General features: G+C 38.1%; 1 protein-coding gene across 2 annotated transcripts in view; it reads left to right on the top strand.

The window, feature by feature from the left end:
- The window catches only part of LOC124616049 (N-alpha-acetyltransferase 35, NatC auxiliary subunit), a 148977-nt gene that overhangs the window by 59352 nt on the left and 64364 nt on the right, over window positions 1–25261 (top strand). For both annotated transcript variants that reach the window (XM_047144282.1, XM_047144283.1), the window contains 2 exons: window positions 2001–2224; window positions 2409–2571. In XM_047144282.1, the coding sequence (XP_047000238.1) occupies window positions 2001–2224; window positions 2409–2571 (387 nt within the window). The remainder of the gene's footprint in view (window positions 1–2000; window positions 2225–2408; window positions 2572–25261) is intronic.

Raw genomic sequence — 25261 nt, 5'->3', positions numbered from 1 at the left:
ATTTTCAGGATGCCATTTTTTCGTACACCAATGGCTCTAAATCTGCTGGTCACATGGGATATACCTTCATATCTTCTGTTGGCACAGAACATGATATCTTACCTGCCATTTAGGGGGTGTTTCCTGCAGAATTGATGGCCATCAATCAGGCCCTCTGCTATATTCAATGATCCTTCCTCACCCCAGTTTTATTATGTATGGACTCAATGAGTGGCCTTCAGGCCATCACTCGATGTTTCCCTTGTCACCCATTGGTCTCTGCCATCCCTGACCTTCTTGCCGATCTTGGTGGTGCTGCTGCTGTTTGTTGATTTCTTTTTGGCTCCTGACTATGTAAGTATCCCAGGTAATTAACTTGCTGATCTGATTGTCTGGCTGGGGAGGGGAGGGGAGGGGAGGGGGTGGGGGGGGGGTGGATGGATGGATGGATGGATGGATGGATGGATGGATGGATGGATGGATGGATGTGGATGGCGGCCACCTATGCTCCATTCCTCATGACATGTCCAGAGGCGGATTTGTGGCCTTACGTCAAATCCCTTTCTGCTCAGTTGTGGACTGACTCTAGGGCAACTACCCCCTTGTCTAATAAACTGCGTACAGTCAAGGAAACTCTCATCATGTGGTACTCTTCTCTCTGTCTCTCCTTGCAGGAATTACCATCTTCTTATTGGCCATAATAGTTTGACACATTGTTTTTTTTTTTTTTTTCTCCACAATAAGTCGCACTCTCACCTTCTTTGTCCAGGGTGTTAGTGGATGACCCTTGCATGGTTATGTCTGTCCTTGGTTTATTTCATGAAAGTGGTTTGTCCTCCCAGGTTTAAGTCCTTGCATTTTCCTTGGAAAGTGGAGTTTCTCAGTTAGCATTGGCCTTGCCTCCGTAGTAGCTGGTTTCTCCCTCCCCTTTTCCCATACATTTTCCCCTTTTCTTGTGTCTTTTTCTCTGGTGTTGTCCCCATTGTGTTGTGATCATGGTATGGCTTGGGGATCGGAAAGAGTCAGTAGCGGTGCTGGTGCCCAAACATGTGTAGCGTGTATGGGGCGCCCCTGCTCTTGCCGTAGCCCCCTCCTCATTCTTTCCTCTTCCTTGTGCCCCGACATTGCTTTTACCTCTGTGTTTGTCCGGTTTCCCGTGCTCTTGGGTGAACCGCTTTTTTTTTATTATTATTATTTATTTTTCCTCCCTTCCCTTGGTTTCTGCCACCTTAGATCATGTGATTAATGGACTCTCTGTTTGGTGTTCTGCACTGTGAATCCTTCAGTGTTCACATAAGTGACCTGTATCCCATGCATGCTATTGGCTAAAACCAAAGGCATGAATTCACTAGCAATTTCAGCATAGGGCTCAGTGTGTCTATTTTCAGCAGCTTTAACTGGACAGAATAACCTTGATTCTTAAAGAGAGGCAACTTGTGTCACGTAGGCACAGTGAAAGTAGCTCTGGGAGAAAACTTGTAAGGATTTCCCAGGGCCTTTGAAACAAATTTTTGAAACTAATTCCCTAAAATATTCCTTGGCTGGCTGCCACCGTGTACAGGACATCTCTTCTGTGAGTTTATTGAAATGAAAAGCTTTGGACATCATGGGTGATGAGACTTAGTATTATCAGTACAAACCTACCACAAAAGGAAAACAGTGGAGAATGGGTCCATGACAGTTCGTCAGGACTGAAAAAAGTGTGAATGTAATGTGTGAGTTGAATGTCACCCCAAAGATTGATTATCCTGACAGTTTCACGTGGTTGCATGAACATTCTGTGTGTTGTAGTCATGTTGGGGGTAGACTGTGTAGCATGAGAAGTATTAAAATGACCATCTTAGCTTTTCTTTATATTTTATTAAATCAGTCTCAAAACCTTTTGGTCTGATAATTAAGATAACTGTTGGAAATTGACAGTTATTTTGATCCCTTGTTAAGCTGTGCACTTACTGCCAAATTAGCAAATGTTTGCTGTAAGCTACCTTTTTAGTTTCATAAGTGTATAATTTTATTTACAGGGTGGAGTCTTAAAAGTTCAAGATCTAAGCATAGCAGAACAGATTGGAATAATTGATTCTACCTTCGCTTGTTTGGTTTCTTGGCTTGAGGGGCATTCTCTAGCTCAAACTGTGTTCACAAATTTGTACTTGCATAAGCCACATCAAATTGAAGATCGTCCAATTAAAGCTTTCAGCATATGTGTGTTTAAAATAGTTGATGTCATAAAAGATTTTGTTAACAGGTATGTAATAGTCTTCAATATTGAACTACGTGGCATGGTACATGTTTTGGAAACAAAAGACAAAGTTGTAAAAAATATGAAGTACACATTCATACATCAAGTATCTTTTCTAAAATGCAGATCTATTACTGTATCTCTGCCTTTTTATCACTGTTTCCACAGTATATTGGGAAACTCTTTCTAGGGCTCAGGTTTTTGAAGAAGAAGATTTCCAGCCAATGGTATATGGATACCGTCTCATACCAGATGTTACAGAACAGAGAGCTGTAGGCATGCTGAAGGAGGTTGAGGAAGACATACAGAGACGGATACGTGGTAAAGTTCCTGATATAAGTTCTTCATCTGAGGTAAGTGGAATGGGTATTGCATTATATAGAAGTAATACATAATTATATAAGAACAGGAATTCTATAATAAATTCTCACAAAGGCTCCTCAGTACTTATGTCTGTGGTGTTCCCATTGGTTGTGAATGTTTAATTTGTTCATGAACCATTTTTTCAGGATATGAATGCACTCCCCATTTACTTCTTCATGACCACCAGTCTTGAAAAGCTCAGACTTGGTTTTCCATACTCTGTAGCAGTCACTGGAAATCAGGAGTACAACACAATATCCAATTTAAAAAATGAATATAACACTTCTCATATTAAACTTCCTGGCAGATTAAAATTGTGTGCTGGACTGAGACTCGAACTCGGGACCTTTGCCTTTCGCGGGCAAGTGGTACAGCACTTGCCCGCGAAAGGCAAAGGTCCTGAGTTCGAGTCTCGGTCTGGCACACAGTTTTAATACGCCAGGAAGTTTCATATCAGTGCACACTCCGCTGCAGAGTGAAAATCTCTTTCTGGAAACTTCTCATATTAATTTGACATATATTTGTGGCTTCAAATACAATGACTTCATATTAATGTCTCTTTATAGGGAACACCACAATAATCTCAGTGTGCAATTTCAAACTGACAGTTAAGATAAAACTACAGAATTATTGTAAGAGTAGTAAAATCAAACTAACTCAATATTAATTGTAATTCTTTAATTACATTGACTTTGAGTTTTACGCTATGGCAACTCATGTAATCTCACTTGAAACTCTCTAAGTATGGCACAAAACCAGATAAACTTGTCTCTAACCAATTCTTATGGTACTTTAGTTCATGTATATTCACATAGTTTTAATTTAAACATACATGTGGACTTCAGATAAATCAGGATACACAAAAAACATTATTTTTTCCCAGTAGTAATCAAGTAAATATGAATTTAACATTATTTAGTTTGTCTAGAAGCTACTTGTGTGTTGATACATCTCAGTCAGTACTGAGGAATCAGATTTAAATATATGTAGAAGAGAAGGGTTTACACAATGGAAACTATTGATTATGGAAAGAGGGAGGGAGGGATAGACTTGGTACTCCTGGTGGAAAAGAGAGAAGGAAAAAAATAGGTCTAGGAAAGTTGTATGTGAGGGGCAGTCAAATGAAAACCAAATAACTGCCACAACGGGACCATGGAATGGTTCCATTCAGAAGTAATCACCACACCCATTAAGACATTTATCCCCCTGGGAGACAAAACCATTGGTTCCTGTTTTGTAGAACATGGTCAGCCGCTGACTGATCCACAACCGCATCCACTCTTTCACTTCCTTGTCTCACCAAAACTGACACCCACACCTCTTTTTTCAGCTTGCCAAAGGTGTGAAAATCGTATGGTGAGGGATCAGAGCTGCATAGAGAAGCTTTTAGTGTTTCCCATGCTGAAGCATAGCCTTCATCTTATTGACTGTGTGGGGACGATCCTTATTATGCAACAGGATGGTTCTGTCTGACAATATTGCTGGATGTTTTGACTTATGGCACATGACAGTTTCTGCAAAGTGTCTTCTTAGCATTGCACATTGGTTTTGATTCCATGCTCAAGGAATTCAATGAGCAGAGGTCCCCTGAAGTTGGAGGAGATCAGCGTGGCCTTAAATGGTCCAACCATTTCAAGCCTGAGGGCAAAGGACAAAGACAACAGTGGAGACATCCCATATCTTCCTTACCAAATACTTGCTCTCACACCACCTATCAGATAGAAGCTGCACTTCAGCAGTTTGGTTGGGAAATTCTGGCAACATCCTCTGTACAGCCTGCACTTCAGCAGTTTGGTTGGGAAATTCTGGCAACATCCTCTGTACAGCCTGGGTTGTTCACTGTATGATTTTCACATCTTCAGTGACCTGAAGAAAGAGATGCGTGGCCATTGGTTTCGCTTGGACGAGGAAGTGCAAGAGTCGGTGTGGTTGTGGATCTTTGCAGTGGCCAACTAATTTCTGTGAAACAGGAATTGATTGTCTTTCGTCCTAGTGGGATAAATGTCTTAATGCATGTGCTGGTTCCTTTTGAGTCGAACCATCCCATGGTTCCATTGTGTTGGGTTTTCAGTTTTAGACAGATACCCTTCCCACCTCCACTCCAAGAATCCCACCCTGGGAGGAACTTCACTGGTGGGCCATAAGACAAAGATCTGTGCCAGTCCTACTGAATGGACGCCACTGGCTTCATCTACACAGGCCCCGTCTAGTGGTAGCGTCTTTGATTAGTAATCAAAACGCCCTCAGTCCTTGGTTCAAAACTGTCCGCTGCTTAAATTTTGATTACTAATCAGCATTTGCAGCCAAAGACTTCCGGCATAAGAAGTCAACCTCATTCTGCCAACAGCATTGTCAAAGAGGGCGGAGGAGTGGACAGAGGTTCCAGGGCACTCTCTTGTCCTTGGGGTGGGAAACTGCCCCTGAAGGTGGAAGAATCAGCAATGATCAATGGTATGAGAATGCAGAAGGCAATGGAAACCTCTGCGTTAAAGACACATAATGTGTATCTACAGAACATATGGCCTGTAATTGAAAAAGTGTCATGATGATCTCTCCGTTGGCAAAAGATTCTAGAATAGTCCCCTATTCGGATCTCCAGGAGGGGACTGGCAAGGGGGAGGTGACCGTGAGAAAAAGATTCAATAATCAATGAAAGGATAATATTGTATGAGTCGGGACATGGAATGTCAGAAGCTTGAATGTGGTAGGGAAGCTAGAAAATCTGGAAAGGGAAATGCAAAAGCTGAGTCTAGATACGGAAAGGGTCAGTGAAGTGAAATGGAAAAAAGACAAGGATTTCTGGTCAGATGAGTATAGAGTAATATCAACAGCAGCCGAAAATGGTATAATGGGAGTAGGATTCGTTATGAATAGGAAGGTAGTACAAAAAGTGTGTTACAGTGAACAGTTCAGTGACAGAGTTATTCTTATCAGAATGAACAGCAAACTAACACCAACAATGATAGTTCAGGTATACATGCCGACATCCCAAGCTGAAGATAAAGAGCCTGAGAAAATATACAAGAGTATCCAAAGGATTATACAGTACATAAAGGGAGATGAAAGTCTAATAGTCATGGGGGACCGGAATGCAGTTGTAGGGGAAGGAGTAGAAGGAAAGGTTACAGGAGAATACTGGTTTGGGACAAGGAATGAGACAGGCGAAAGTCTGAGTTCTGTAATAAATTTCAGTAGTAATAGTGAATACTATGTTCAAGAATCACATGGGGAGGCGGTATACTTGGAAAAGTCCGAGTGACACGGGAAGATTTCAGGTAGATTACATAATGGTCAAACAGAGAGTTCGAAATCAGATACTGGATTGTAAGGTGTACCCAGGAGCAGATGTAGACTCAGATCATTAGTAAGGAAGAATCAGTGTGCAAAGATGTGGGATACAGAAGTATTAAGGGATGACGAGACAGGCTTGAAGTTCTATAAGAGGGATGGACATCTCTAAAAGGGGCAGTCACAGAAGTTGGAAAGAAAAACATACGTACAAAGAAGGCAACTGCGAAGAAACGATGGGTAACAGAAGAAATACTTCAGTTGATCGATGAAGGAAGTACAAAAATGTTCACGGAAATTCAGGAATACAGAAATACATGTCGCCGAGGAATGAAATAAATAGTAAGTGTAGGGAAGCTAAGACGAAATGGTTGCATGAAAAATGTGAAGAAATAAAAAAAGAAATGATTGTCAAAAGGCCTGACTCACCATATAGGAAAGTCAAAACAACTTTCGGTAACATTAAAAGCAAGGATGTTAGCATAAAGAATGCAACAGGAATTCCCCTGTTACATGCAGAGAAGAGGACAGGTGGGTGGGAAGAGTACGCCAAGTCCTTTATTGGGGGTATGATTTGTCTGATGTGATAGAAGAAGAAACAGGAGTTGATTTAGAAGAGATACGGGATCCAATGTTAGAATCAGAATTTAAAAGAGCTTTGGAGGACTTAAGATCAAATAAGGCAGAAGTAGATAACATTCCATCAGAATTTCTAAAATCATTGGGGGAAGTAGCAACAAAACAACTCTTCGCGTTGGTGTGGAGAATGTATGAGTCTGGTGACACACCCTCTGACTTTCAGAAAAATATCATCCACACAATTCCAAAGACTGCAAGAGCTGACAAGTGTGAGAATTATCGCACAATCAGCTTAACAGCTCATGGATCCAAGTTGCCAACAAGGCTTGAAGAATGGAAAAGAATATTAATGTACTAAATGACAATCAGTTTGGCGTTAGGAAAGGTAATGGCACCCGAGAGGCAATTTTGACTTTGCAGTTGATAAAGGAAGAAAGACTAAAGAAATTTCAGGACATGTTCATAGGATTTGTCAACCTGGAAGAAGCGTTCGACAATGTAAAATGGTGCAAGACGTTCGAAATTCTGAGAAAAATAGAGGTAAGCTGGAGAGAGAGGGAGAGAGAGAGAGAGAGAGAGAGAGAGAGAGAGAGAGACTGTATGTACAAGAACCAAGAGGGAGTAATAAGGGTGGACAACCAAGAACTAAGTGCCCAGATTAAAAAGGTTGTAAAACAGGGATGTTGTCTTTCCCCCCTACTGTTCAATCTGTACATCGAAGATGCAATGATGGAAATAAAAGAAAGGTTCAGGAATGGAATTAAAATTCAAGGTGAAAGAATGTCAATGATAAAAATTGCTGATGACATTGCTTTCCTGAATGAAAGTGAAGAAGAATTATATGATATGCTGAATAGAATGATCAATCTAATGAGTACAGAATATGGATTGAGAGTAAATTGAAGAAAGATGAAAGTAATGAGAAGTAGCAGAAATGAGGACACAGAGAAACTTAATATCAGCATTGATGGTCACGAAGTAGATGAAGTTAAGGAATTCTACTAACTAGACAGCAAAATAGCCAATGACGGATGGAGCAAGGAGGACATCAAACTAGACTAGCACTTGCAAAAAGGAAATTGCTGGCCAGGAGAAGTCTACTAGTATCAAACACAGGTCTTAATTTGAGGAAGAAATTTCTGAGAATGTAAATTTGGAGCACAGCATTGTTTGGTGGTGAAACATGGACTGTGGGAAAACTGGAACAGAAGAGAATTGAAGCATTTGAGATGTGGTGCTACTAATGAAAGTTGAAAATTAGGTGTACCGATAAGGCAAGGAATGAGGAGGTTCTGTGCAGATCGGAGAGGAAAGGAATATGTTGAAAACACTGACAAGGAGAAGGGACAAGATGATAGGACATCTGTTAGACATGAGGGAATGACTTCCTTGGTGCTAGAGGGAGCTGTAGAGGGCGAAAGCCGTAGGGGAAGACAGAGGTTGGAATACATCCAGCAAATAATTGAGGATGTAGGTTGCTAGTGCTACCTCGAGATGAAGAGGTTGGCACAGGAGAGGAATTCATGGTGGGCCACATCAAACCCATCAGAAGAGTGATGACCTCAAAAAAAGAATGGAAAGCATGTGGATAGATTATCAGTGAAGGTGACAGATTCTGCATGATGACAGTTCTGCAGTACATTTATGTATCTTTCTCAAATTTCAGTAAGGGTATAATATGAGGTAGACTGTTTATACTGAGGTAAGTTAACCTCCCGTATGAAAAATGTATAAACCAAACTGTATCATTAGGTAGGTTGCAGATAATACAATCCTGCCCTCCTCCCCCCTCCTTTTTATATACGAGGGTTATTCCAAAAGTAAGGTCCGATTCGCCGTAACTATTGAAATTTGGCGCCAATGACAAAACACGCATGCGAGCCGACTCCCGGCAAGCCTTGCGCGTCAAACGCCGCCATTCGCTTTGTTACTGTTGCTGAGTGTAGTTCACAGTGTCACTTTACAATGTTTAAGACAATTGATCAGCCCGCCGATTGTGAAGTAAGGGCAGTGATACGGTTTTTGTCTGCAAGAAACAATTCAGCGGCGGAAATCCATCGGCAGATTACTGAAGTGTACGGTCCTAACATAATGAGCGACAGTAAAGTGCGCAAGTGGGTGCGAGCTTTTAATGAAGGACGGGATAATGTGCACGATGAACCACGGTGTGGCCGACCATCAGTGATTTCAGACGATTTGGTCAATGCGGTTGACAAAAAAATTCGTGAAGATCGCCAATTCACTATTACAGACGTAGACATGCATTTTCCGAATGTGAGTAGAACAACTTTGTACAGAATTGTGTCTGAACATTTGAAGTTTCACAAATTGTGTGCCCGTTGGGTTCCCAGGCTGCTTACTGAGCCCCAACGAATGAAAAGAATGGCTTTTGCTCTTGATTTTTTGGAGCGATATCATGAGGAAGGTGACAGTCTTTTAGACAATGTTGTCACAGGGGATGAGACATGGGTTTCTCACATCACTCCAGAGTCTAAACGTCAGTCAATGCAATGGCGTCACACGTCATCGCCAGTCAAGGTCAAGGCAAAGCAGACAATCTCAACACGTAAGGTTATGGCGACTGTGTTCTGGGATAGACGTGGAGTATTGTTAGTCGACTTTATGGAGAGAGGAACAACGATTAATAAAGCCGCCTACTGCGCTACCCTGACTAAACTTCGACGTGCAATCCAGAATAAGCGACGTGGTCTTTTGTCGTCTGGAATCTTGTTGTTGCATGACAATGCCAGACCCCACACTGCAAATGAAACGCAAGCTCTGATCAAGAAATTTGGATGGGAACAGATGGACCATCCTCCTTACAGTTCGGACCTGGCGCCAAGTGATTTCCACCTGTTCCGTTACTTAAAGGAGTTTCTCGGCGGCAAGCGCTTCGACACAGATGATGAAGTGAAAGAAGCAGTTAAGGACTGGTTATCGTCACAGGCGGCCGATTTCTAACACATGGGCATTCGAAAGCTTGTTGAACGATGTGACAAATGTTTAAATAAGTATGGAAGTTATGTAGAAAAATAGATAAAGATGTAAGGAATGTAAATAAAACAATTGTTTTGAAAAAACATTTTAGTTTTGATTTTTTTTTTATAACCGGACCTTACTTTTGGAATAACCCTCGTACTTTTCATGGAATGGATTGGTAGTCAGGGATATGTACTGTCAGCCAATCAACAGATTGTAATAATACTTAGAAAATGTATTTTTGTGCAAACGTACACTTTTTAAATGGAACAATGCCTATTGACATTCACAACCTAAAATTAGGGTAATCAGAATGTCAGTGGTATTTTTTGCAGAATTCTAATGCAAGCCGTTTATGAGATATTGTATTTTGAAAAGTTTCCACACTACATTTGTTTGTGCCATTCAGCCTGCATAGTTATTAGGTATGATATGTTTTCTTACAGTATGCCTGTGTGCCAATCAGCCAGTGTGTGACTGTCCAAGCAGTGGGTCATGAGTGTGTAGCAATTCTGCCTGCTTTTATCTCTTATTAGTTTGTTGTCCACTGTGTCGATGTAATGCGTTGCTACACTGGCTGAAAAATAGGTTGTGGATTCCGACACTGGCTACTGTAAATAATGTAGCCGAGAGGTGCACAGTTGCCTTTCACAGTACTTTAATTTCACTGTTCACAACTGCTCAATAATACACAATTATACAGCCAGTGCACTATTGTTTAACTTTTGGTAAGTGTCGTTAATAGTTTGTAGGCAAAACTCCATGTACTGCTACAGTAGTGTACTATTGAACATCTACAAGCAGTAAAACCTAACCACAAGTTCACAGTTCTTGAAGAATAATCATTTACGTATGGAGCAGACACTGTCATTGTTTTTACACACGGCCTAATTGTTTAACACTTATTCCACAGTTAAGGTGAAGCATTGTTGGTGTTCTAACCAACTCAGATTTCTCGTCTGAAACTCGGCCGTTGACCGACTGACTCATGACCGGAAATTGGGCCCTTATGTATCTGAAACTGTACGTTGTTCGAAGTGAAATTTACAGAAATTAAAATTAAAACTTGCTTCATTAAATTAACTGAAAACTTACTTCATTAAATTAACTATATATATACACACACACACACACACACACACACACACACACACACACACACACACGATACTTTTGACAAAACTGTTAATTAGTTTGGAATTAATTAAGGACTGGCTTTGCTAACGTTTTCGAATAGAGCCAAATAAATACTTAAAGAACGCTTGCATTTCATCTTCCAAATGTTTACAATTATTACAGAATTTATATTTGTTTATACATCAAAAGTAGAATTTAAATTACAAAACAGTTACTGATTTCACCCTGTACTGAAAGATACTAACTAAGAATAGTCAAAATAAATTAGAAAATCAGTTACTTATATTAAACAAGGCACAAAATTAGATCTGGTGTTATTTACTTTAAAACTGAGGGCCCACCCTTCTCTTGTATGAAAATGCAGATTATATTCGCTTATGCTAATGGTAAATAGTTAAAAGTAACAAACTGAATTTAAGGAGGCAGATGGCGAAACAAGAGAGGAATTAAAATTATCCCAGCTTGCTTCGTCACAAGTGGACGATGAGATTTACCAATCCAGAAAAAGCTGAGGTACTCCTAGTGTATGTAGTGTGTGGGAAGAAAGCAGTTCATTCTTGTTCAGTGTATGCGGCAAGGTATCCCAATAGCCATCAATCATCTTGGCAATTATTTATCACCGTGGCAGTGTAACACCTAGACACTGTAACAGAAGGAAACAAGTGACAACAGAAGAGGAGGAAATTAATGTTCATGCTGCTGTTTGCAGTTGATCAACACATTAGCACCCATGGAAATGCATGAGGAAGTGGCATGAATCAGGCTAGTGTCGTACGCATTCTCCATCGATATATGTTCCATCCCCATCACATCTCTCTCCATCAAGAAATGCATAGAAATGATCGTGATAATTGTGTTAACTTCTGTACATGAGCATTATGACATGGCACTCAAGATGTATCATGTACCTTGTTTAGTGACTAAAGCCACATTTATCAGTCATAGCCAGGTAAACCACTGTAGCATGTCAGTGACCATGGGAAGGAAATGGGTGGGGTTTGACAGTGAACCATCAGTTCATAGGTCCGTTTTTCATAAACTGAACAGTGAATGCAACAAGTATTGCAGACACCTAATGGACCATCGTCCATGGATGCCAGAAGCTGTTCCTCTGCAGACTAGAAGGAACTTGTGATACCAACATACTTGTCCAGCCCATAGTGTATAAAGTACTATAGCATTTCTTTACAAATTGTTTCCAAAGTGTTGGATTGGATGCAGAGGACCTGTACCTCAGCTGGCCCATTCCCCAGATTTGACGCCTGTAGAATTTTTTTCTGTGTTGAAAGCTGAAAGACTCTGTCTACAAGGACATACAATCTACATCCAATGATAACGATGTATTACCGCACCCTACTCAGACATCTCTGCTGAAATGCTAGTGAGGGTGCAGCAGTTGTTCCATGCCAGACTGAAAACTTGTATTGATGCTGCCGTTGGTCATTTTGAACACAACCGTGTTATCAGTTGTCTTATTACTCATAAGAATCCACACAACTTGTGTATGCACTTGTGTTCTTCATTAGTGTGCGCCACTACAGGTATTGTACGAGTGTTGGTGTGGAAACTTTTCAAAATGAGATATCTCATAAATGAGTTGCACTAGAATCCTGCAACAAACACCACTAACATTCTAATTTACCCTACTTTTAGTTTGTAAATGTCAGTAGGTATTTTTCCATTTAGAAAAGTGTATGTGTGCAGAAAAAAATATGCTTTCTATGTATTATTACAATCTGTTGATCGGCTAACAATATGAGCCCCTGACTACCAATACATTCTGTGAAAACCACACATCAGTAGCTCTCTCACCATTTCCGCAAAATTTGTGGTGCAAGTTTTAGGTGATTAACCCTGTATATACACACTGACGTCACAGGTCATGGGTACCTCCTAATATTATGTCGGACCTCTTTTTGCCTGGCTTACTGCAGCAACTCGGTGTGGCATGGGCTCGGCAAGTCGTTGGAAGTCCCCAGGAGAAATATTGGGCCATGCTGCATCTATAGCTGTCCATAATTGTGAAATTGTTGCTGGTGCATTTTGTGCATGAGCTTACCTCTTGATTATGTCCCATAAATGTTTGATGGGATTCATCTTGGGCAATTAGGAGGGACAAAACATTTTCTCAAATTGTCCTGAATGTTCTTCAAACTGTAGCCAACAGTTGGGACCCTGTGACATATCACATTGTCTCCATAAAAATTCCACCATTTTTTGGGAACATGAAATCGATGAATGGTTGCAAATGGTTTCCAAGTAGTCGAACATAACCATTTTTAGGCAACAATCAGTTCACATGAATCAGAGGACCCAGTCAGTTCCATGTAAACCCAGCTCACACCATTAAGAAGCCACCACCACCTTGTACGGTGCCTTATTGACTGCTTGGGTCCATGGTTTCGTGGGCTCTGCTCCACACTCAAACCCTATCATCAGCTCTTACCACAAGAAATTGGGACTCTTCTGACCAGGCCATTGTTTTCGTCATCTAGGGTCAAATTGATGTGGTGACAAATGCAGGAGAGATGCTGCAGACAATGTCAAGCTGTTAGTAAAGGCCCTCACATCAGTCATCTGCTGCCATTGCCCATTAATGCCAAATTTCACCACACTCTCGTAATGGATACTTTCATTATACATCCCACATTGATTTCAGCTGTTATTTCATGCAGTGTTGCTTGTCTGTTAGCACTTGAAATATGCTCACTATTTTTATTTACTTAAATTTGGCATATTTCATGACAGTACCTTTTCCGTTAGATGTTTACAAGGCGATATTGGTCTTGGCTTCAGTTGTCTAGTGGAAGTATGATTCCACAATGCATTGTTGGCTGCAGAAATGACCTGGTTCAATGCGTTTGCATCATTTTTGGTGCTTCAAATACCATTTCTTCGAATGTGGTTTCTTCTTAAAGTTTATATAAAAAAATAGTAACATAATTCTTTTTTTTTTTTTTTTTTTTTTTTTTTTTCTTTGTTCACTAGCAAATTATTTATGACGGCGACCTGCACATTGTTCTACCGTCAACACACACTGAGAGTTAACTGCCGACTGACTACAGTCAAAGACGACTCCAGCGTCAAAGACATTTTACACAACACACAAGCTTCCACTTGTAACCAGTCTCTTTGATATTCTTTGTCACTTCTACTAATAGTAATCAATATGCTGTCACTCTCAAAAATATAAGTAAATTAACATAAGATAAGGCAAATTACAATAAAAAAAATTCTGACAAAAATATAAGAAAACATATGCAATTTGGTATCGACAAATACGGTAGAAAATAACACATCTCCCAGATCCATTACAACTGCTCCCCAGGGCTTTTGTTGTTATGAACATATACAGCAAAATCCCGACAACACTCAGTAATGGATCTGTATTACACAATTAGTACATTAATGATGCAGTCTGATAACCTCTTCCAAATTTGGACTCTTTGAATCTGTGGACTTGTTACTGGCTGTTGTTGCAATGATACTTCCCCATCAATCTCATACACAAAAAATTCAAGTAAAGAAATTATTTAACATGACAAATATACATGGCATAAAACATACATGAGAAATATTCTAAAATACAGCATACAGATTGAAAATAATAGTAAGATAAAACTCCTTTGCTAGAATAATATATCTACAACCACTTCTTTGGTCACACTGTGCCAACTGCCTCATGAACATATGTAGTGTAGTGTTTTTTTATATATATATTTGCCTTTTATATATATTTTTTACTTCTGATTTTTTTTTTGAATTTTATATTTATATTTTTTTTAGTCATGGTTTTTTCTTATTTTGTATATATTTTTTGCTTATGATTTTCTTTTTTCTTCTTTTCTTATTCATGTTTTTTTTATTTTGTATTTTTTTTGCTTATGATTTTCTTCTTTTAGTACAGCTAAAAATTCATCAGTATTATATAAATTTTTTGCAATTATTTATGTCCACTTGCCTCTCTACTACAATATTACTACAAGTCACATTCTTGTGAAGAGTACTTTCGCTCCCCACAACATCAGTATAAAGAACAATACATTGCTCAAATATCATGAGGCTTTATCTAAAATTGGTTTTGAAACTTATACCTTTGTATGCATGTCCTCACATGCATGCCTTCACCCACAGGGAAGACTTAGCTTCCAAAAATTAGAAAAATTCAGAAATGCTCACTATGGAGACTTTTTTTTTTGTAAAAAAGTAAAAATAAATCTTTCTCTCATTCTTTGTTACAACAGTGTTTTTTCATCAGTTTCAGTTAACATGTGACTTCAAAATATTAATTTATACATGCAAATATGCATACTTGGTTGTACAGGTAGTTTTTTGTTCCAGCAAGCATATTCCAGTGGAGGACTTTTGTATAGATGAAAATAGGTTATTTAAATTTTGAAATTATGATTTCTGTTTATATAGTTTCAAAGAGACAACATTCCTGAGACCAAATAATTTCTTTGACTTAGGGTACACCAAACGATAAGCATTGGGGTGTGGATTTTCTATGACTTCAAAAGGCCCAATATAGATATCAAAGAATTTTTTTTAATTTCTGAAGTTAACGTTTTTGATTTTTCATGAGATTTGACCAGAACAAGATCCCCAATTTTGAAAGTGGTTAATCTTACCCTATTGTTATGTCTTTTATTCCTCTTTTCCCCTTCTCATAGTTTCCCTGACAATATCTTCTCTCTCTTGCATGGTTAAAGATGTACATTTAGGAAATTCAATAAGTTCTAATATAAGATTTGGAGGTCTAATATTAAACATAATCTCATACGGTGAAAATCCTGTGGAACTATGTTGTAGGCTATTCATAATATCTTCAAAATTTCGAATGTGCTCAAATCAGGTTGGATGTTCATGGCTACAATAGGTTCTGCAAAGCCTCCCAATTTCCCTCATATATCTTTCTGCAGGATTGGTGGATGGAGAATAAACAGATATTAGTATATGCTTCAATTTTGATCTTTCAATAAACTTTTTCCAAATTTTAGAGGTGAACTGTGAACCATTATCTGATGATATAGCTTTTGGTTTACCCACCTGTGCGAAATAATCTCTTTCAATTTTTATTATAATTTCATGGCTAGTAGCTTTTTTCGCTGGATATAGTTTAATTATTTTTGAAAATACATCTACTATAACAAATATGTAACAGTGACCACCTTTACTCTTTGGTAACATTCCATATAAGTCCACAGCGATAAGATCTAAAGGTTTTCCCGGAATAATGTTTTGCATCTCTCCACCACATCTTTGATTGCTCACTTTAACTCTCTGACATTTGTCACAGGTTGTCAATTCTTTTCTTACCTTCTTTCCAATATTGTAAAAATAAACGTTTTCTTGTATCTTTTGAATGCACTTCTGTATCCCACGACGACCAAAACTTTCATGTATGTAAATGATCAGCTTTTCAGCATCTGCCTCTGGCCAACACAGTTTCCAATTATCAGAATCTACATCTGGTCTCCGAAATAAAATCCCCTTATGTAATTTGTAAAATTTATCAAGTTTCTCATACCCCTTCTTGCCTAGACATTCTTTGATTAATTTCCAACTTTGATCTAAATTTTGATTTTTTTCTAATTTTGTTACAAATAGCTGTAATTGTTTTCTCATTTTCCACCCCTTTCAGGTATCTAATTTTGAATTGCTTTTCCTCCTCTTTTTCAAAAATCTCCTTTTCCTCCCCAATTGGTAACCTTGAAAGTGAATCAGCTACTACATTCTCAGAACCTTTTATATGCTTGATTTCAAAGTCAAACTGTTGCAGAAATATTGCCCATCTGGTCTGTCTACTGTGGTATAACTTGCACTCTTGTAAGTAACTCAAAGCTTTGTGATCCGAAAATACTATGGTTTTATGTCCAATAAGGTAAATTCTAAATTTTGTAAAAGCCCAATGAATTGCCAAAAGTTCCTTCTCTGTGACTGTATAATTTTTTCTCATACTTGAGCAACATTCTACTTGCAAATGCTATGGTACAATGTATCTTAACTCCATTCTCTACTCTTTCTTGAAATAACTCTGCTCCAAGCCCATAATTAATGCTATCAGTGTTCAAACAAAATGGTAAATTAAAATCAGGTCTGTGTAATAAGTGTTGCTTCCTCAACTCTTGCTTAATTTTATCAAACTCTTCCTGACAACTTTTATCCCAAACCCAAACAGTGTTTTTCTTAAGTAACTGACTTAAACATGGTGCATTCAGACTCTGATCACTTATATATTTTCGGTAATAACCGCATAACCCAAAGAACGACTTTAATTGTTTTTTAGTCTTAGGAATAGGAATTTCTGAAATTGCTTTAATTTTTTCTGGATCTGCCGAAATTCCCTTGTCTGTGACAACATGACCCAAAAATTTTAATTCAGAAACTGCAAATTTACATTTCTCTAATTTCAATGTCATCCCCCCTTTTTTAAGTTTTTCACAAACTGACTTCAAAATCGAAAAATGTTCCTCCCAATTTTGACCTGTAACCAAAATGTCATCTACATGAATTATCAGTTTAGATGGAAGTTCTTGCCCCAGTACATGATCCAAAGCTTTTATAATTTCGGAAACAGAAGAATTTAACCCAAATGGCACAACACAATATTGGTAACTCTTACCATTGTACAAGAAAGCAGTATATTTTCTAGAATTAACTAAAAGTGGTACCTGATGAAAACCCGAAGTTAGATTCAAACTTGACATATATTTTATATCTGTAAATTTATACAGAAACTCATCAATATTTTTGGGATGGTCTGTCTGTCTGAACAAAATTTTGTTTAAGTGTCTAGAGTCGAAAACCAATCTTACTCCACCATCTTTTTTCGAAACTACTACCAGAGGATTATTATATGCACTGATACTCCTTTTTATTATATTACATCCTTCCATCTTTTTCAGCTCTTTCTCAACAGCAGGTCTTTTTGATATTGCAATACTGTATGGTTTTATGAAAAATGGTTCATAAGGTTTTACCTGAAGCTCACACTAATAACCCTTTACCCTACCAGGTATGTCACTGAAAACATCATTGTATTCCCACAGCAGATTTTCTAACTGTTGTTTTTGCTCCCCAGATAAATTTTGTGTTTCTGAAATTTTCAAATTTACTAAATTCCCAAATTCAACTTCATCAGTATCAAATCTATGAATTTCAATATTCTCCAATCTATTTTCTTTTAGTAAATTGATGTTTCTATCAAAAGTTTTCTTCCAACCCAATCAAATGCTGTATTTACTTTTACTATCCAATTCATACCCAAAAGAAAATCCTCATTAAATTCCTGAATTACAAAACATCCATGTGTGAACAACTTGCCTTCAATTAAAAATGTCACTAAAGCCTGGCTTTTTACCAATTTACTGCTCTTCCCAGTAGCACCTTTTATCTTTACCCCAACAACTGGCATTTCAACATAATCTTTCCCCACTTTCAATTTCTTGCTTAACCTTTCAGACATTCCCGATATCTCACTTCCTGTATCAATTAAACATTTACCAATCCATGACCCAATTTGAACTTTTATATAACAACTGCAAAATTGATTGCTCTTCTCAGAACCTGTATCCTCATGTAATAAATCACTTTCAATTTCCCCAAACCTATACTTATCAGAATCATATGGTGTACCATTATATGTATTATTTGTCACAGTTATAAAATTTGCATAAGATACAAAATTGTCATTAGTACTCTCTATTATCTCAAATAGCCAAGAATTTTCATCCAAATGACATTGTATACTATTGAAGTACTTATCCTTCAGCTTTTCAAAAATAAAATATCTCATCTTTTTCCACCACTCAGGACATATAGTTTCACATACATTAATAAGCATCTTTCTAAAGTTCTTGTCCAAAGAAATAGTTTCACTGTTCAGCCATAGATTATTAAGAAATGTGTGTGTGTCATTAGTATCTGTAAAAGTTTCACTTAGGCTAGAAGTTATGCATGTGTCATCATTATTTGTGAAGTCAGATTCTTTACCAACAACATCAAAATTCACACTTTTACATACACCCTGCTTGCGAGCCTTATTCATCGTGGTAACATCCCTGAGAATTTCTATAATATTCTCACTATTTAATCCATTTTCAACCAGGTGTGTACCCAACTCCCTATTTAAACTAATGAAACACCTTTCCTCAACATCATCATCAATACCATTACCATCATTATCAACTTTATCATCAACATCATTATCATCATACATATTCGGGTCATACACACTCAAATTATCCCCTAAAATATTATTTCCCCTTTCTAAAGTTACCAGATCCCTTTCACCAATATTTTCATTCTCACAGCATGCATTCTCTCTTTCATTCACACACGTCTCTGAACTACTACAAATTACATCATCCGACAAAGTGTTGTTCTTTTCTGCCCAAGTGTAAAACTCTGTCAAATTAAATGAATCACAATTACTTTTATCTACTGTATGTTCTTGTGCACTGAAAATTTTATCTTTATCAATATCATCATTATTTTCCTCTTGAAATTTTTTCAATAAGTAACAACTAATAACCTCATGTGATAGCTTAGGTTTGGAACTGTCATGTTTGGGTTTATGATAGTCACATCCATTGGTCCTTTCATCATGCTCACCTTCTGCCTCAACCTTGCGGACCTTCAAGGGGGCGTTTACTCATTTTTTATTTCCTGAATTACAACTGGTTCCTGTTTGAACTGCTGATTGTGGTTCTGCCAATGTCTCTGATCAACATTTCTGTTCGCATTCCTATGCCAAACATTACCTGATTGTTGGTAGTTTCTATTGTACCGATCTCTAGCAAAATTTCTGTGATTTTGATCCCTAAAGTGTTCTCTATTTTGTTGATTATTTCCACGAAAATGTTGTTCTTATTTTGGATGAAAATTATGGTCCTTCTTTTGAAAATTGTTATATCTGAAGTGTTGGCAGAAGAGCCAACACCGTGTTGCTAGAGGAGGCCGAAATGCACGCTTTTAAGCTCACGCAGATTGGCGTGAGGTCTGGAACAAGGTAAAGTAATTATCCTATAAAGAAAAGAACGTAGTTCTTGGAGTACATAACTTTAATCCACAATTGGAGAAAATCGCTCTTGTTTAGACATTATTAACAATCTCAATATAAACTGGTAATGGCTCCTTGCTAGGTCGTAGCAAATGACTATCGTCTCGGCAAATGAGAGCGTATTTGTCAGTGTAGCATCACTAGTAAAGTCGTCTGTACAACTGGGGCGAGTGCTAGTAAGTCTCTCTAGACCTGCCGTGTGGCGGCGCTCGGTCTGCAATCACTGACAGTGGTGACACGCGGGTCCGACGTATACTAATGGACCGTGGCCGATTTAAAGGCTACCACCTAGCAAGTGTGGTGTCTGGCGGTGACACCACAATATCCCCCTGAATTTTGACTGACACCATGATAATTGTTTTGTTCCCTTTTTTGAAAGTTATCGTTTCCCCAATTTTGACCATTACCTTTCTGAGTAAACCCACTGTGTGTTCTTGTTGTTACCCTATCCAACTTTTCAATATAATTGAGAAACTGCTCAACATTACTATCAGGACAATGAACTAAACTCAACTGCATTGCTGATGGCAATCTTCTCTTTAAGGTATCAATTTTGATCAAGTCATCCAAAGGTTTTGTTAAATGAATAAGTTTTTGAAGTTCACTTTTGCAAAATTGTTTCATGCTCCCATCTGATTCTCTATAGTTTCTCCCATTCAAAAATTCACTTTTGATTCTAGTTTGTATAAGATCATCCCAAAAATTTTCCAGAAATTTTGATTCAAATTCTGAAAAGGTCATCCCCGTAGTTACAATCTGGTTTGCCCAAGTCAAAGCTTCCCCTTCCAAGAATTTTTTCACAAATTTAATTTTCATTTCATCTGGTGAGTGAGGTAAAAAACAATCCTTACAATACTGTATAAAATCAACGGGATGTAAGGGTCCATCTACCGAAAAGTGCTTCACAGGAATATTAGATACAAGATTGCATGCATTGACATTGTGATTTTTGCTTTGAAATTCAATGTCAAAACTTTCAAGTTTTTCGCTAAGTTCTTTGACAGATTTTTTGTTTTCTAAATTATTGCACTCTACTTTTTTTTCTAGAGTAACCAAACGATTGTCAGTTTCTTGTTCTACATTTTTTACTAAAACTTTTGTGTTCTCATCCAAATTTTTAATTTCCCCTTTTATCTCATTAAAATCGATTAAATTTCTTTCCCTATCTGCCAGTAACTCATTTTTTACAGTATTAATTTCATCGCTCAATTTAGCATCAATTTCATTTACTTTTGCTTCCACAGATTCAATTTTTACCTCAACACTGCCAACTCTGTTCGAAAGATCATCCACTTGGGTATTGACTGCTTGGACTTGCAACAAAATGTTATCAATTTTTTCATCCCAGTAAGTCTTATTGTCGTCAACTGATTGTTTAATTTCTTTCATGAAATTTACAAGAAAACTTTTAAAATCAAATTGATCGGTTCTTTCTGTTTCATTTGACCTGTCCTGATTTTCGAAGTCTATTAAATTACTATTTTCTACTTTAGGCACAATACTCTCGAAAATCTCATAAGTCATTGTGAAGAAAAAAAATTTATACGCAACAATACAAAACAAGATAAAAATATTGTTTTAACAAAATACAAGGGTTTCGTGACTTATCTGGAACACTCTTCTACTGTTGCAAATCCACGTTTTCCATCCATGTGATTGTTGACCAAAATTCTTCAAATTTTTTCTTCTGTCGAAAATTATATTTTTTGCCGAAACATTTCTTCTCCAAAACTTTTACTTCCCGATGAACACAAATACTGTAACACACATTCTGAAAAATCTGGTATTAACACACAAAAATTTTCTTCCTCGTAGCACTGTCGAAGATCACGTGAAAACAATATCCCGGCTGAGCCCCCAGTTGAAATATGCTCACTATTTTTATTTACTTAAATTTGGCATATTTCGTGACAGTACCTTTTCCGTTAGATATTTACAAGGTGATATTGGTCTTGGCTTCAGTTGTCGAGTGGAAGTATGATTCCACAATGCATCTTTGTTGGCTGCAGAAATGACCTGGTTCAATGCGTTTGCATCATTTTTGGTGCTTCAAATACCATTTCTTCAAATGTGGTTTCTTCTTAAAGTTTATATAAAAAAAAGTAACATAATTCTTCTTCTTCTTCTTCTTCTTCTTCTTCTTCTTCTTCTTCTTCTTCTTTTTTTTTTTTTTTTTTTTTTTTTTTTTTTTTTTTTTTTTTTTTTTTTTTTTTTCACTAGCAAATTATTTATGACGGCGACCTGCACATTGTTCTACCGTCAACACACCCCAAGAGTTAACTGCCGACTGACTACAGTCAAAGACGACTCCAGCGTCAAAGACATTTTGCACAACACACAAGCTTCCACTTGTAACCAGTCTCTTTGATATTCTTCGTCACATCTACTAATAGTAATCAATATGCTGTCACACTCAAAAATATAAGTAAATTAACATAAGATAAGGCAAATTACAACAAAAAAAATTCTGACAAAAATATAAGAAAACATTTACAATTTGGTATCAACAAATCCGGTAGAAAATAACACATCTCCCAGATCCATTACATACTGACAACACAAATGTCACTGTTCTTGATTGTTAAGTGAAGGCCTTTAGTCACTGCATTGTCTGTGGTGAAAGGCAATGCTTGAAATTTGGTCTTCGTGGCACATTCTTGACACTGTGGATCTTGAAATATTGAATTTGTTAACACTTTCTAAATGTCCCTTGCTTCTAGCTCCAACTACCGTTCCTCATTCATAGTGCCAGCCGCGGTGGTCTCGCGGTTCTAGGCGCTCAGTCTGGAGCCGCGCAACTGCTAAGGTCGCAGGTTCGAATCCTGCCTCGGGCATGGATGTGTGTGATGTCCTTAGGTTAGTTAGGTTTAAGTAGTTCTAAGTTCTAGGGGACTGATGACCACAGATGTTAAGTCCCATAGTGCTCAGAGCCATTTGAACCATTTGAACCTCATTCATAGTCCATTATTTCCCATTGCGTGGCCATAATCTACATCTACATCTACATCTATACTCCGCGAGCCACCTTACGGTGTGTGGCGGAGGGTACTTATTGTACCACTATCTGATCCCCCCTTCCCTGTTCCATTCACGAATTGTGCGTGGGAAGAACGACTGCTTGTAAGTCTCCGTATTTGCTCTAATTTCTCGGATCTTTTCGTTGTGATCATTACGCGAGATATATGTGGGCGGTAGTAATATGTTGCCCATCTCTTCCCGGAATGTGCTCTTTCGTAATTTCGATAATAAACCTCTCCGTATTGTGTAACGCCTTTCTTGAAGTGTCCGCCACTGGAGCTTGTTCAGCATCTCCGTAACGCTCTCGCGCTGACTAAATGTCCCCATGACGAATCGCGCTGCTTTTCGCTGGATCATGTCTATATCTTCTATTAATCCAACCTGGTAAGGGTCCCATACTGATGAGCAATACTCAAGAATCGGACGAACAAGCGTTTTGTAAGCTACTTCTTTCGTCGATGAGTCACATTTTCTTAGAATTCTTCCTATGAATCTCAACCTGGCGCCTGCTTTTCCCACTATTTGTTTTATGTGATCATTCCACTTCAGATCGCTCCGGATAGTAACTCCTAAGTATTTTACGGTCGTTACCGCTTCCAATGATTTACCACCTATGGCATAATCGTACTGGAATGGATTTCTGCCCCTATGTATGCGCATTATATTACATTTATCTATGTTTAGGGAAAGCTGCCAGCTGTCGCACCATGCATTAATCCTCTGCAGGTCCTCCTGGAGTACGTACGAGTCTTCTGATGTTGCTACTTTCTTGTAGACAACCGTGTCATCTGCAAATAGCCTCACTGAGCTACCGATGTTGTCAACTAAGTCATTTATGTATATTGTAAACAATAAAGGTCCTATCACGCTTCCCTGCGGTACTCCCGAAATTACCTCTACATCTGCAGATTTTGAACCGTTAAGAATGACATGTTGTGTTCTTTCTTCTAGGAAATCCTGAATCCAATCACAAACCTGGTCCGATATTCCGTAAGCTCGTATTTTTTTCACTAAACGTAAGTGCGGAACCATATCAAATGCCTTCTTGAAGTCCAGGAATACGGCATCAATCTGCTCGCCAGTGTCTACGGCACTGTGAATTTCTTGGGCAAATAGGGCGAGCTGAGTTTCACATGATCTCTGTTTGCGGAATCCATGTTGGTTATGATGAAGGAGATTTGTATTATCTAAGAACGTCATAATACGAGAACACAAAACATGTTCCATTATTCTACAACAGATTGACGTAAGCGAAATAGGCCTATAATTATTCGCATCTGATTTATGACCCTTCTTGAAAATGGGAACGACCTGCGCTTTCTTCCAGTCGCTAGGTACTTTACGTTCTTCCAGTGATCTACGATAAATTGCTGATAGAAAGGGGGCAAGTTCTTTAGCATAATCACTGTAGAATCTTAAGGGTATCTCGTCTGGTCCGGATGCTTTTCCGCTACTAAGTGATAGCAGTTGTTTTTCAATTCCGATATCGTTTATTTCAATATTTTCCATTTTGGCGTCCGTGCGACGGCTGAAGTCAGGGACCGTGTTACGATTTTCCGCAGTGAAACAGTTTCGGAACACTGAATTCAGTATTTCTGCCTTTCTTCGGTCGTCTTCTGTTTCGGTGCCATCGTGGTCAACGAGTGACTGAATAGGGGATTTAGATCCGCTTACCGATTTTACATATGACCAAAACTTTTTAGGGTTCTTGTTTGGATTGTTTGCCAATGTTTTATGTTCGAATTCGTTGAATGCTTCTCTCATTGCTCTCTTTACGCTTTTTTTCGCTTCGTTCAGCTTTTCCTTATCAGCTATGATTCGACTACTCTTAAACCTATGATGAAGCTTTCTTTGTTTCCGTAGTACCTTTCGTACATGATTGTTATACCACGGTGGATCTTTCCCCTCGCTTTGGACCTTAGTCGGTACGAACTTATCTAAGGCGTACTGGACGATGTTTCTGAATTTTTTCCATTTTTGTTCCACATCCTCTTCCTCAGAAATGAACGTTTGATGGTGGTCACTCAGATATTCTGCGATTTGTGCCCTATCACTCTTGTTAAGCAAATATATTTTCCTTCCTTTCTTGGCATTTCTTATTACACTTGTAGTCATTGATGCAACCACTGACTTATGATCACTGGTACCCTCTTCTACATTCACGGAGTCGAAAAGTTCCGGTCTATTTGTTGCTATGAGGTCTAAAACGTTAGCTTCACGAGTTGGTTCTCTAACTATCTGCTCGAAGTAATTCTCGGACAAGACGGGGAACCTTTTGCACATGACTCACCTGAGTACAAAAGACAACTCTTCCACTGCACTGTCCTTTTATATCTTGTGTATATGATACCACCATCTTTGTATGTGTGTGTCACTATCCCATTTATTTACATACACAGTAAAACCCCCGTTTTACACTTTACAGTGACCTGACCCAAAAAAGTATAACTGCAAGAAAGTGTAAAATACAGGAAAAACGTTGGAAACACAGCAAGAAAAAATAAATAAATTACTCTTGCTGTCATTCTCTTTACATATTCAGAGTATGAGATTAAAACAATTTAAATTAAGTGCATATTTTTAAAAAAAATCTGAAATAGTTTATTGTTTTGGTT

This window comes from Schistocerca americana, chromosome 5 (assembly GCF_021461395.2).
Source record: "Schistocerca americana isolate TAMUIC-IGC-003095 chromosome 5, iqSchAmer2.1, whole genome shotgun sequence".
NCBI classification, from domain to species: Eukaryota; Metazoa; Arthropoda; class Insecta; order Orthoptera; family Acrididae; genus Schistocerca; species Schistocerca americana.
Note: the sequence above shows the minus strand (reverse complement) of the source record. Positions and strands in the feature narration are given on the sequence as shown.